The sequence below is a fragment of the Macrotis lagotis genome, chromosome 4 (assembly GCF_037893015.1).
Source record: "Macrotis lagotis isolate mMagLag1 chromosome 4, bilby.v1.9.chrom.fasta, whole genome shotgun sequence".
Classification (NCBI taxonomy): Eukaryota; Metazoa; Chordata; class Mammalia; order Peramelemorphia; family Peramelidae; genus Macrotis; species Macrotis lagotis.
In genome coordinates, this window is record NC_133661.1 from 141,619,632 (window position 1) to 141,634,647 (window position 15,016).

At 32.9% G+C, this 15,016-nt stretch overlaps 1 protein-coding gene across 7 annotated transcripts in view; it reads left to right on the forward strand.

Moving 5' to 3' along the window:
- ASB7 (ankyrin repeat and SOCS box containing 7) overlaps positions 1-15,016 on the forward strand; it is a 43,248-nt gene that overhangs the window by 1,166 nt on the left and 27,066 nt on the right. For 5 of the 7 annotated variants that reach the window (XR_012478000.1, XR_012478001.1, XR_012478002.1 and 2 more), the window contains exons 2-4: positions 200-288; positions 8,089-8,211; positions 11,594-11,855. Coding sequence is in view for 4 of the 7 variants with exons in the window: in XM_074234229.1 (XP_074090330.1) it covers positions 11,645-11,855 (211 nt within the window). In the remaining 3 variants the exon portion in view is untranslated. The other 2 variants (XM_074234227.1, XM_074234228.1) reach the window with 2 other exon arrangements.

Below are 15,016 nucleotides of genomic sequence, written 5' to 3' on the forward strand. Positions count from 1 at the left end.
AGGAGAAGCAGCCGCTGAGGGGGGGAAGGTACAAAAGTCAGTTGTCCCCTGGGGGCGGCGGGGAAGAGGGGAAGCGCGCCTCCTGCCCGCTCCCTCGGCGGTCCTTTGCCCCCGGCTTCCTTTCCTTCTCACTCCCTTCCACTCAGACGTTGCACTGAGTTCTGCTTGTTTGTTTGTGTGTTTGGTCGCTTCTTCCCAGGTTGACTGGAGACCTAAAAGCAGGAAGATTTCTTCTGCCATTTACCCCGGGAGAGGCAGTGAAGGTGGGGTCCGCAGCCCGTACAAAAGGTAATCAGAATAACCTTCCCCCTCCTCCCCCCCCCCACTGCCGCCTGTCTCCGTAGTCTGTGCTTTATTTTTAGGGAATATTCACAGTCCCCCTCTCCCACCCCCAGCAAAATGGAAACACTGTCAGCTTCCTAGCTCTGAGCATTCAGTAACTTTCCTGCCCCGGGGACTGTGTTTTCCCTCCTCAGTACGGTGTTTTTCTATGGTTTATGTCATCATTTCTCATACCTCACTTACACCTTGCTTTTGCAGCTTTGAGACCTTCTGTGCCATTTTATTGCTACACCCCTAGGAATTTTCACAAACAAATTGCTTTGCTTGTTCGTTCTGAGTAACTATAGTTTTTAATTAAACTGTGAAGCTAGCTCCATTCCTTCCTCATCTTCAAAGTCATCAGCCTATGAAATTTAGAGGACCCTAATGAAGAAATCGTTTGAAAATGGATGTAGAATAATGTCATTCTTAGAAAAAATATATATATGTATATCAGTTATTGTTACATATAAAATAAATCTTTATACTTTGATGAAAATTATACTTTATACTTTTGTAGACATAAATTTTGTAAGCACAGCACATTGGAGAAGTAATTATTTTAACTTTTTTTTGAGAACTTCAAATTTGAGATGTGGACTTTGAGATTATTGACAAAGTAAAACATTGCATTATAGAATTTCATGAAGAATTGTTACATCTCAATATTTTGACATTTGATTCTCTTTTAAATAGAGAGAGAGAGAGAGAGAGAGGGAGAGAGAGAGAGATGGTTAGCATTAAGGTTGGTCAGATTTATTGTAGGCCAAGGTCTGATAAAAAAATATGGTACTTTATTTTGGCAGTCTTCACAGTTGGCCGCTTTTTAATTGTAAAAATCTTGCAGAAAATGTGCTGCTACTATTTTAAAACCTAGTAACAGAATTTTAAAATCCTCCATTTTCCCTTTTTAGGGTTATATTATTGAAAATGATTGAGAAGTAAATTCAGGCATTTATATAGCCCATACACTGGGAGAAAGAAACAGGAAAATTGGCCAGGGAAAATTTTATGTAGGAGTTGGCCAAATGAACAATATGTTTCTGTTATACAATGGCATTTCAAGATAAAAAAAAATGACTTCTATTAACTTCTTTCATAATCTTTTTAATATTTCCAATTATTTAGGATGTTTCCTTTTTCAGTTACAGTTATAAAGCATCACTTAATAGCAAAGGGAGTTAGTAGGAAGTCCTTGCTACATCTAACTATACTGTGGCCTTGTGCTTTCCTTGTGGAAAACAAAAATTGTGTCCTTTCTACTGTCATGACATATCTTAGGATAAATTCTAAGATAATTTCCCCTCTGATGTGTTTCATTTATAACTACTGTGAACCTAACTGAGCATTGACTATCAAAGGGACAGTGTACTGTACTGAATACATTTTACAGTTCCTATTTATTTATGGAAAGTAGATAGTAATGGTGAAAGTTTAATGCAGTCCCTTTTGCCCACCCCTATGTTTTTGCATATGTTTGTGTGTGTGTGTGTGTATGTGTATAAACATATACAGATTCAAATCCATGCACAGTTGCTACATTTCAATAAAACTAGGCAGTACAGTCAAGTTAGAGAATAAATTTTCACATTTAAATATAAAAATTTCAACTGTAAATAGTATAAATGTTAGAATTTTTTCCCCCTACTCTTCAGTTTTTGGTATTAAAATGAAATGTTTTTTGTTATTCGAACCTTCTCACTTAAGCATGTTTTAAGTTTAAATATGATAGAGCATATCCCCTTCTTTTTACGTTCCTTTCCAAATTACTACTAAAGCCTCATTAGGCTATGCAAACTATCCTGATTTCTGGAAGGGCTGATGTGAGTGAAGCAAATCTCTGGAAGGAGCTATCAGGGTGGAAGGATATGCATAGGGTTCTTCTAGTGTGTGTGTCTGTTATTCAATGACAGTTCTAGTCAAATTTGGAGAGATTAATCACCAGAATGTTGACCACCAAGTGATAAACTCATTTACCCACAGCAACACCTGAAGACCACATAATAAAATGTGGAAGGGTTGTGATCTACATCAGTTGGAATACCCATAACAGTGAAATCAGGGGTCATTTGACATAATGAAGATTTTTTTTTAAATGAGTTCTTCAATTAAGTCTGTAACTAAAGTATAAATATAAGTAAAGGATTGTTTGCTTTCTTTCCATACTTAGCTAGTCCATCATCTCTTTTGTTGTTTGGATTATCCCTTTTCTATTTAGTTTTGTTGATTTTTAAAATTTGTTGTGTGTCTTAAATGAGTTGTTTAGCTGATAAAAGTTTTAAAAATCTTTTGTGTCTTCAAGAGTGTAATTGAAAGTCTTAAGTTGTGTCAAAGATACTATTTTAGCCAGCTGGCTAAAAGAGTCCCTTTATTGTTCGCGTCTTAACCCTGATAAGAATTTTTTTAGTTTATTAATTCTTTTGAAAGCCACATTCAAAATTATTTTGAAAACTACATTTTGAAATAATTGTTTAATTTCCTTGGTAGCCATAATGTAGTTATAATTTTGTAGAGAATATTTGGCATCTTCATATTAATGAATGAAATATCAAAGTGCTTCTTTGTCATGTTGTATAAAATTTTACTCCACCTGAAAAAAGTAATAATGTTTATAATTGTCACCTTTTTAATTTTATTTTACTAAAATCTTGTGTGATTCTAGAAGTTTGAAAACACAGAAAACTAAAAGCCAGGTATATCTCATGTAGGCAAATCTCTAATTCATGGTAGCTCTTAATTCTAAATTTGTATTATCCCCAAAATGGAATGATCACAGCTTTTTTTTTCTCCTTAAGATATCTTCAAACACTGACATATAAGACTCCATAAATGAGATTTATCCTACTCATTTCCATTCTAGACAGATATATTCAGTTGTGATCTAATTTAATCTATCTACGGTATGGATAATATTGATTGAATAAATTCTAAAGTGAAATCTCTAGAAATGAAACTATTTGTTGGTTCCCCACCCCTGGCGCCACCCCCCCCAATTTCTTTAACTCTAATTTCTGGGGTTTTTTTTTAAGTCAGGAAAATTTAGACTTTTTTCAACATTTCCAGGTGAATGATAGTGATAATTATTCCTATTCAACAAACAAATGGAAAATGTTGAGGGTTGTGAGGGGTTTGAATAGATAAATTTGTCTTTGTGGAATGAAAATTGGGAGGTAATTGTGTATTGTGGTTTTTATTGGATATGTGATTTCATCATTTTAGGAAGCTCCTAGTGAGGAATTCACTCTACCAATGCAGATCAGCACCTGCTCTGCAACATACAGTGATAGAGACTTGCCTGGGATATTGAGAGGTTAAGTGATTTGCCCAGGCCTTACTTGAACTTAGGTCTTCCTGACTGCAAGACCAGCTCCTGAATCACTATAGCAAGATGCTTTCTCATATTAAAATGTTCATGTTTATTTTGTATACAATCTACTGATTATATAAAAGTAATGAGCTATTTTATATCTTAACAAATAATTTTCCACAGGAGATATGAACATAAAATATTTGGACATAGCCTTCTTTATATTTTACAAGTCTTAAATAGATGTTTCCTCAGAAAGCCAGCATCAAAGTGGGTAAAGCTACTGATTTTGTTTTCTATTCCCTCCCTGTGTCTCTTTACTTGGGAAAGAAATGCTTGTTTCTTTTTTTGTGGAGCAAGCTGTTATCTTGTTTCTAGTGTGTGTGAAATCAGAAAGCACAATTCTCATTTGCATCATCTAATCAAAAATGTGTGGATTTTTTTCTTTTAGTAAAAATTATATGCAAAACCATTAATGACTAATCACTTTTGTAGGATCAAATGTTGTTTAATAATATGATTAAATTTAATGAAGGTTATGTTTTGAAAATTTATTTTGTTTGGTAGTACTTTTGTGCTTCTCATTTTAAGAAAATAGGCATTTTCTGAACATTAGGACTTATTTTTTATTAATTAAATTTTTTTTTATTTGCCATCTATGTGAAAATGGGGTTGTGTGTATATATATATATATATATATATATATATATATATGTATATGAACTTTTAATTCACAGTTTCTAATATAGTCCCCCATAAGAAAAAATTGATTTCTTTTGACTCTGAGAGCTGAAACAAATGATTCTTTAGAATGAACTTAAAACATTTAAACATTCTTTTGAAATTAGGTTAAACAATTACTTACAATTTACAATAAGCTAGAGAAAACTTAATTTAGCTGTATAATGCCCGTAATTTGCACACTTTGAAATTTAGATTCACATGCAGTATTTAGACTCACTGCCTCTCAGATTTGGAAGGAACCCTAAAGATCAGTTAGTCCAAACCCCTCATTTTATAGATGAATAAATTGAGGCCTACAAAGATGATTGGCAAAGCTAGTACTCAAACCCAGATCTTCAGGCTCTCTCAGTCCTTATTTTTATTATACTACTTCTTATGGTTCCCAAACATCTAGTTTTCTTTTTTCCTTTCTCACTATTACACAAATTATATCTCCCTGCTAATATGCCTGTTTTTCTTCTCATTTCTTGATCTTTAAATTCAGAATGGTATTTGTGTTCATTGAACCTAAGCTGTGAGTTTCAGTGACTTAACAACACTGAATGATAGTGATGACAAGTTGGCATTATTCAGAATTTTCTCTTAAAATAAGTTGTATCAAATATATCTAGTTCAGAATTGAATAAAACATATTTTGCTATTTAGAAAAATATCACTTTTAGTTTTGCCATAACCGTAGTTTACATGAAATGTATACTATTGGATCCTTGGATTTCATGAGAGAATTCAAATCTTTTCCTAGGTCTTATCTTTAGATTTGACTTCTTGTTTTAATAGACCCTCAGACAGCATGTTTATCCCCCCCCCCCCCCATTTATTTACATAGATAGGTAACTTAGTAAAGAAGATCCTTGATGAAAAAAAATAGTAACTCAATTCATTCTCAGCACTACATTTCTGGCAATCTGGATGTATCATGTCACTAGTGTTTGCAATTTAAAATAGTTTAAGTGACAGTGATCACTTTTGTGTACCCCAAAAGACTGATTTACTGTGCATGTTCAAAAAGTGGTCTGTTTTTGTTGTTGAAAGCTTGCCGCAGCCAAAAAAGGGATAAGTAATATTGGAAATAACTAGTATTATTCTATTTGTTTTATTTGTATTTTCTTAAATTTAACCTAAAGAAAATGATTGTGAACTATCCAGCATGTCCTTTGATGCTCAGGACATAGTAAATGCTTAGTAAATTCTCCATTGCTTCATGGATGTATACTGACTGTAATTGGGGCAAAAAAGCTCATAGAATCCCTGTTTTACAAATCAGTGTTGTTTATATCTCTCTTCCAAGATAAGGGGAAAATAACTTGGTATAATCTCATTATTTACATTGACTCTGTCTTTGTGTACTAATAAAATATATTTCACATACTCCCTCTATTTTCCTTATTTTTTTCCTTTTAAAAGTGGTAGGCCGAAGCCAAGTTTAGGAACAGTAGTAAGGATTGGAATTATTCTGGAACATTTCTGCTCCAACTGGGTACCAGAAGCATCCAAAGGTGTTATAAAAAAAAAAGACATTTGGTAGTATTTTCTTTGACAAAGTGGGTATAGTTAATAAAGATTGTTAAACCCTACAATTTAAACTTTATACAATAATTATCATTGGAAGTTTTTTACAAAACTCCTTTTCTGCATCTGACATTACATTAAGTACATCAGTATATTTGTAAGTGGCATTGTGATGAAAAAGATTGCAGAATATTGGGATTATAATCAAGAAGACCTGGTTTAAATCTTCCTACCTCATATATCTGAAAGATTTGTGGCCATGGACAAGTCACTTAACCTTGCTTAGATTTAATTCCCATATTTATTAAATGGAGATAATACATCCTGACTCATGGGTTATTATGGCAACCGAATGAAATCATTTATGTAAAGGCATTTTACCAAGCTAAAATGTTAAAACAAATGCTGGCTAAAATAGTTCTCACTTTGGAATATTTCATATAAAGGAGATGTGTTAAAATATATATAGAATATATTTTATATTATACATATTGGAAGAGACCTCAGGGCCTATCTAATGGATACTTGAAAAAGAATTACCTGTATCTTTTATTGACTTGGATAGTTGAAATTCAAGAGTTCTAAATAAAAAAGCCCAGAGAATTTATTTTTGCTGTATACCATCAGAATGACAAGTTTTCTTAGCCCAACTTTGCCCATTAATTTCATTGATAGTGGCTTTATTCTGTCTCTTTTCCTCTGAGGTCCCTTCCAACTCTGCGATCCTATGAACTGAACAGACATGGGCAACTATCCTAAGAGGGATAAGGGGTAACCTTTAATCTTTTTGCCTTAGAGATCACTGTATAGACCCTGGTGTGGTCTAAATAAAATCTGCAAAAATTTTAAATCTTTAGAAACAGCTAATTTCTTGGTTGCAATTCTGAATAATAAAAGTCAATATAGTTTATCTTCTATTTTGCTAAATAGATATGATTAAATTGTTAAAAGAAAAAGATCCCTACTTCACTGTTTATGTAATTATTTCGTGATGTGGGTTTTTTTTTAATATATGTTTTTGCAAGGCATTGGGATTAAAGCTAGGTAATTTTTAAGTGTCTGAGATCAGATTTGAACTCAGGTCCTCCTGACTCCATGGTCAGTGCTGTATTCACTGTGCCACCTAGCTGCCCCTGGTAATGTTTTAAGATAGCAGCTTAAACAGAGTTGTCTTTGCTCTACATTGTTGATATTACAGGTAACAAAATAACAGTTTCAACATTATGAAACAATACCATGGACAATCTCAAAAAAAATTTCAATAACCAAAGGTTGAAGTTAAATTTAAAAAAAAAATTAGCAAGCAATAATTAATCTCAACAGTGCTTTTATTTTTTACCTAGTTATCTACTTATTGAATCTGTATGTATTCACTTTAGTTTTATTTGGAATGAGCAAGTGACTAACTGATCTAGTTAAAAAAGCAGTTCTTGTAAAGTTAGCCAACATATATTTTGTACATGGACAGGGAAAAAAAGGGTCCCTACTTATATACAATTCCTAGAAATAACTAATTTTATTTTTTTTGTAACTGCCTTTCTAGGGTAAATATCCCTGGAAAATAACTTGGAAAAAATCATATTCAACAACCTGGAGATTCTAGTTCATAATGAGAAAATTTTCCATAAAAATTGGTAGTGGGGAGAAATGGATGAAGGGAATTACAATCAGCAACATCAACTGTGGAAGTAATTTCTCTGATGACTTCCGATAAAGAATGTGATCCACCATGAGACAGAGCTGATTGTATTGGAATACAGACTGAATCATTTTTTTCTCTTTCTTTCACTTTATTTCTTGTAAGATTTTTTTTATTTTTGTGGGGGGAGGGGGATTATGTTTACTCTTACAACAAGGCTATTTTAGGAATGTATAAATAAATGAAAAGAAGTCAGTCTGGAAAAAAAAATGTACCCCCGATGATGAGGACCTATCAGGATTCAGGATGAGCAGGGGTCTTGTACTATATGTATGTAATGAGGGCTCAGGGTACCTCTTGGAAAAAGGGGAGGGCACCTGTTTTTTACAAGAGTTGTTAATAAATGAATTAATCCCCCCCCCATTGGACTTAACTCTTTTTTTTTCTCCATGTGGATAGGAGAATTGTGATGAAATTTGAGCTGCTTAGAAAGTACTTGCAGATAGATGCCTTTGTATAGTCTCGTGAAGAGATTTTCTTGTGACAGCTGTTTTTTTTTTTCTTTAAGGTAAAAGAAGCTTGTTTGCTATGTGTTCTGGACACACAGATTTAGCAGAATTCTCCATATTGTGCCTTATATGCACAATGATCACTGACACACATAGCAAGAGAACTGAAATTCTTCAATAAGGTAACCTTTTGATAAAAAATTAGTTTATTTAAAAAAAATTATTTTTTGGTTTTATACTACCTTGGTTGCCAAAAAATGTATCTTTTCAGGAAATTTTTAGCAATCAATCAATAAATAAAAACAATGAATAAAATAGAAAGAAAAAACACTTCATTAAAGCTGTCCAACATATTATTCAAGTCAGACATTCATATTGTCAGTCTTCATCTTTCACAGAGGCAATTTTCCTAAAACAACAAAAAAAAAAGTAAAAAAAACAGAAATGTTAATACAGTTGACCTATGGAAAATAGGGGGTTAGGGTCCTGTGATCATCAAAAACTAATCTTTTGCTCGAGATTGTGGAAAATGAATTTTGATAGTATGTACTTTTTCTAACTCAAAAACCATGAAATAACTCATAAAATGTACACAAAAGTAAAATTGGTAACATGCAAAACATTTTTTCTTGCTAGTAATTCCCTAGAAATTGTGATCTTTTGTCTAACTCCTCAATAAGCTAAAACATTTATTTCAGACAACACATGTTTAGACCACATTAAATCTGCACTACCATAATTACTAAAACATTTTTACTCCAAATCTTAGCTTACACTGTGTCAGATGGTGGTGTAAGAGTGTTGTAAACCTCTTTATCTTGGCTGTCCTCTGCAAATCAAGGGATAGGATGTTGGGACTTGAATTGCTGCTGTTGAAGATGCTGAGACAGGTGAGGTCTCACCCATTACCTTTGACACTGCTTCATGGCTGGTGACTTGCGTTGGAGATGCTGAAGGATGTACCAGCTTGAAATAATATATACTAGTAGGATACTAGCTGCTCCACAGATTTCAGGCATTGTACCTCTCCTTTTTTTGTTGTCCATAGCCACAAATGTGTGCAGTTGCTAATGTGAAAGTAAAAATGAGGTTACTAATAAAATTACATACGTGCTTGATGTCATGAAAGTTAAATGCATGAGGGGCAGCTAGGTGGCACAGTGGATAGAGCACCGGCCCTGGAGTCAGGAGTACCTGAGTTCAAATCTGGCCTTAGACACTTAATTATCTATCTGTGTGGCCTTGGGCAAGCCACTTAACCCCATTGCCTTGCAAAAAAGCCTAAAAAAAAATGTTAAATGCATGATTGTTGAAGACTGACTGTATTTATTTATAGTCAGCCATAGCCTTCTACCCTATTCAAAGAAGAGAAAAAAGATAAATTTTCTCATCTCCTCTTTGAGTTCAAATTTGGTCATAATTATATAGCATTCTATTATCATAATCTTTTCTTAATTTTACTATAGCTGATTTATACTAAATATAAATTCTTTGTACTGAGTCATATATTTTAGTACTTTTTAATTTCTTTTCTTGCATGAAGGACCTCACATATATCAAAGAGGTTTTAAAAACTATGTAAAGCTGGTAGTTGTTAAGATTAACTGTTACCTAACTAGTCAATATTTCCATTAGGTCTAACTGATGTGCTTAAACTTTTTATTTTATTATTCTGTATCATTTCCAAAATAATGTCTTAAAATTTGAATTAATTTTTATACTTTTAGTTGCATATTTCTGTATTTTGTGTCACAATAAAAAAATTTTATTAGGGCAAAGTGATTAAAAACAAGTCACTAATTTCTCAATGTTCTTTACATTTCTGTTTGTCATTATAAGACTAGTTGATCTGAATTCTATCCCTTCAACCGTTATGAATATGGACTCAGTGATGTTTAAAAAAACATAAGTTTAAACAACATAAGTTTAAATGTTTCAAATTTGATCTTTCTACTATGAAGAAAGAAAGGGTTTCCTAAGGAAATTAGCAGTGTTTATAAGGGATCGTTCATTATGTATTTGAAAGAAAAAAATGGATTTCTTTTTAGAGTATAGTTCAGCCTATTTGGTATTACTTTTCTCTATCACACTGGTTTGCATTAGTGATATCTTAATTATTTTTATATAGTTACTTAACTGCTTTCTGTTTGACTCCACAAAGATTCTGCTGATTTTTTTAAGGTATATGCTCTATGACTGTCCTTATGCTATTTCTCATAATTCTTTTTCTGATGGGCTATCTCAGATTTTGTATTATTATGGTGCTTGATCAGTTCTTTCTATTTTATTTGTATCATTCTGAAAAACGAATTTGTGAAAGAATGTAATAAGAGGAAATAACAACTAAAGTGGGATAATAAATTATGTATTAGAAATGTTTATTGGGGCAACTAGATGGCACAGTGGATAGAGCACCGGCCCTGGAGTCAGGAAGACCCAAGTTCAAATATGACGTTAATAATTACCTGATTGTGTGATTACAGGCAAGTCACTTAACTCCCCCCCCCCATTGCCTTGCAGAAACAAAACAAAAAAAATTTAATTAATCTGAAATATTGATTATTTAAGATAGAAGAATAAACAGAAAAGAAAAATACAATCCAAAAACCTGTAATTTAAGAAAAGAAATTACTACCAAAATAGTTCTCATTGTTAAATATGAATTCTTTTAGCCTCTTCTTTACTCCTTGCACATTTGTTTTCTTCTAGTTATGGTGATTTGAATTTATTTGAAAAATTTGAGAAATAGTCATTTATTCATTAAAATAGGTAGGATAGAAAACCTTTGCATTCAAATATTATCGCTATTCATTTTAATAATTGGACTTGGGTTAAGAATGAGCATAGAGGAAGAAATATAGTTTTGACCTGTGAACAGGCTGTTCCATTTTGTAATGTTATTTATGCCAATTCTCATAAAAGTTGTTACTGACCTTTTTTCTTTTCCAATAAGGGTTTATTAAATGCTTTATCAGTGATTTCATTTTCTGAAGAGACTTTCTTTTCTGTTTATTTTTCTAGGTTTTTTCTACTATAGATTTTAAGTTTTATCTTTCTGGTTAATGTTTGCTTTACGCTATGTGAGCACTATTTTATAAATCATGATTGGTTTAGAATTTTTGAGTGATGTATGATTTATTAATGATTTCTTGTACTGGGCAAATCATTTTCTGTTGTAGACTCCTTCCATCACTGGTACAATATTTATCTTAACCTATCTCTTTGCTAGATAGAACATTCATCCTTTGTAATAGAATTATTGAATGTGATGGTCGTTTGTGTTGTCTTTCAGAAGGCCAGCTCTCATTAAGTGGAGAAACAACTTCACGTTTTAGGAGTTCCAGGATTCAAACCTAGTCCTTTTTTTGTCATTTGTTGTGCAATCTTGAGGAAATTGCTGAAATTTTTATATTTTAAAATTATATGCTCATTTATTAGATCGTATATATTATCTGTTTACTAAGGATTTTGAGTTTTAACAATTTGAAATTCTTTAATCTTTTAATTTTATAAACGTAGTATCAAAAGAACCAAGTATTTTGAGTTTGTGTTCTCCATTTGAAGGTGAATCCCCATGACCCAATGAATCTTTTGTAAAAAGTCGACTCTGCTAGGATGTTACATCACCACTGTCGAAGGAACCCTGAACTACAGGAAGAATTACAGATTCAAGCAGCAGTGGCTGCTGGGGATGTTCACACAGTACGAAAGATGTTAGAACAGGGCTATTCTCCAAATGGCAGAGATGCTAATGGGTGGACCCTGCTTCATTTCTCTGCAGCAAGAGGAAAGGAAAGATGTGTACGAGTATTTCTTGAACATGGAGGTAAGTGTCTTTTTCTTTCCCCAATATTTTACTCCCAAATATAAGCTTGAATATGTTGTAAGATAGTTTTAGTCTTATGGCCCATGGAATTTATCCCTTGTCAGTAATAATTAGAAAATATTTGATGTTCTGTATTAGTGGTAAGTTTTTTCTACCCACTTCCTAGATAATTTTATTAAGCCCTGATTAGAACCAGATTATTTTAAAAAGTACTCCCAAAGTGAGTATTTGCTATATCTCTTGATAACTTTGCTAATTCTTTTTCACTCTTTCCTAAACAACTCCTTATTCAGTTGCCTACCTTGTTTTATTTCATAAGCAGAAATATGGCCCCTTGCTCCCACAGTTAAACATTAAGACATTTTTCCCCCCACAAATAATTGCTGAGCTTCAGTTACCTACTAGAGGTCTCCTTTCAAATTATTCTCTCAAGTCTTACTGTATATTCACTCATTGAATTAAGTTGTATAGTGATTTTGGCTTACTTTTCCTATTTACCTTTCCTAGAATTGTCATAAGTTTGTAAGTATCAGAAGAACCTGATTTTCATTTCATTTTCATTTCACTTCATAAGTATATTATTATTTAGTGTACTTATTATAGACCATTAGACTATTTTTATCTCAGTTTTTTGCAAACTTCATAATTATATTAAATGTCTTATTTTTTATTCTTTTTTCTAAAATTAATTTTACCCACAATTAAGTCTTCATAATTTTGTCATTTACCAAAGTTATGAATTATACCACTTGTCTAAATTTCCTTTGTAAATTATAAACTAAAGCTGTCTTGGTCATGGCATATAAAGTAGATAATAGAAAATGAATTAAAGGATATAGAGCTTGAAAGGAACCGAAAGGTCATCTAGTCTAGAAAAATGCAATATCTTGAACATTAACACGTCTGTCAGAAACATATTTTTTAATTATCTATCTGAGCAAGGTTGTTGAATAAAAGAAGTTGAGGGAGAGGCCAGGTCCTAGGTATGACATATAGGTTTACTAACCTATGTTGATTTAATACAATACAAAACTAAGGATGCCTCCTTTAGCTAACAAGGGGACATTCCCTCTGAGTTTCCTCAATCTTGGAATTTATGCTTTCACGCTCTTCAAAGGTGTTCTCAAGAAATAATTCTTTTAATTGATTCAGAGATATTTCTATTCTTTGCATACCAGACAAGATGAAAATTTCTTTATTTTCAAGAGAATCTAGGGGCAGCTAGGTGGCGCAGTGGATAAAGCACTGGCCCTGGAGTCAGGAGTACCTGGGTTCAAATCCAGTCTCAGACACTTAATAATTACCTAGCTGTGTGGCCTTGGGCAAGCCACTTAACCCCATTTGCCTTGCAAAAACCTTTAAAAAAAAAAGAGAGAGAATCTCTCCCTGAACTTGATTGTCCTCATTTACAAAAAAAGAAATCAAGAGTTTCAGAGTAGAAATTATTTCCTTGGAATTTTTGTATAAGTATTAATAAAAATTTTCTATTCAGACTAAGACACTGTCAAAATATTTAATATTTAATAACCCAAAAAGAGACCTTAGTGCTATATGTTTCCATACTCCTTATTTCACAGATGAAGACCTTGGGAGGTTTAAGTCCAAAGTTATGCGGTTAATGGGCTTTTGAACACAGATCATCTGATTCTATAGCCAGTGTTCTTTTTGCCATGACATACACGTGTATTTTTTTCATTGTACCAGATGCATATTAGCAATAACCCATTTTCATTTGTAGAGCATATTTTATATGGTAGCCAGACTTTTATTCCAACACTTGCCCTATTGTTTAAAAAATTTGAGGACCTTACTGTTAATGTGGCTGTGATCATGAATAAAATAAAAGTTGTTGTTAATTCTAGACCTGGAAGCCTTTGAAAACAGCCTCAAGTGATACTTTAATTCAATCACCTGATTTTTAGAGGTGAGAAAATTGAGGCACAGAAAGTTTATGAAACCAGTTCTTTTGAGTCCCTCAATCTCTCAATTTTTAAATATCTCTAGATTCATTGACTTAGTCTTGCCATAAATTGAGGAATTTGATTTTGTTTAGTTAGTACAGTTTTTACATTTGCATTTTTTATCTTGTTATCTTCTACTTTTCTTACACCTCATTTTTCTGTTACTGAAACTCCAGCTTATTGGTTCCCATTCCTGTTTTGCTAATAATAATAATAATAATAATACTATTATTATTATTATTATTATTTTTCTTCTCTCTCTCTCTCACCCTCCCTCCCTCCCTCTTTGTTTGTGTCTTCCCTCTTCTCTTTCCTCCTCTTTCTCTCTTTTGCATGCATGCATATGAAATGCACATTCCAGAAAATAGACTTCAGTTTCCTTTCTTTATCCTTCAAAGTCTTTCCACATTAATTATACTGATACTTAATTTAATAATTCCTTCATCATATTTTCCTACTACTCTTTGTAGTTCATAGAGTTGTTCATTTCCTTTGGTCACATACGTTCTTATCATAGACAACCCTAAGTTCTTTTTCACCTTAGACTGACATATTAAGGAACTACGCAAATGTACCTGATATATTTTACCTTCTGAGAAAATGCTTCTATTTCCTGCTATTATTCTTTCTACTGCCTGCTATAATCAGATATGATTATCCTGTTTGTTTGTCTTGCAAGACAAAGTGGGGTTAAGTGACTTGCCCAAAGTCACACAGCTAAGTAAGTGTCTGAGGCTGGATTTGAACTCAGGTCCTCCTGTCTCCAGAGTCGGTGTTCTATTCACTTGAACCACCTAGCTGCCCCTGAGATGTGATTATTCTGAAGAATTATATCTGCCTTAAGCATAGATTTTAGGTAGAAATGATACTTCCCCAGCCTATTCTTTCCTGACCCTTGTTTTCTACTGCAAATCTGCCTTTTTCTTCTTGCTGATAGCCTTCTCCCACATATAAATGATCTTGTGTGTTGAAATTTGTGTTTCTATCAACATCCCTAGAATCCAACACTTCTTGGTAATGACACTCTAGATACATGGAAGCGTAGCTGGGCTGGGACCCAGAAAGAGACTGGATTCAAACTTCTCTTCATCATCTTCTGGAATCTATTGATTGAAGAACAATTAAAATAGACTAACACTTTCAGGCCATGGAGATCTTATCTGTGTCCCCTTTATAAAAAAAAGGACTCCCAGTTTCTTT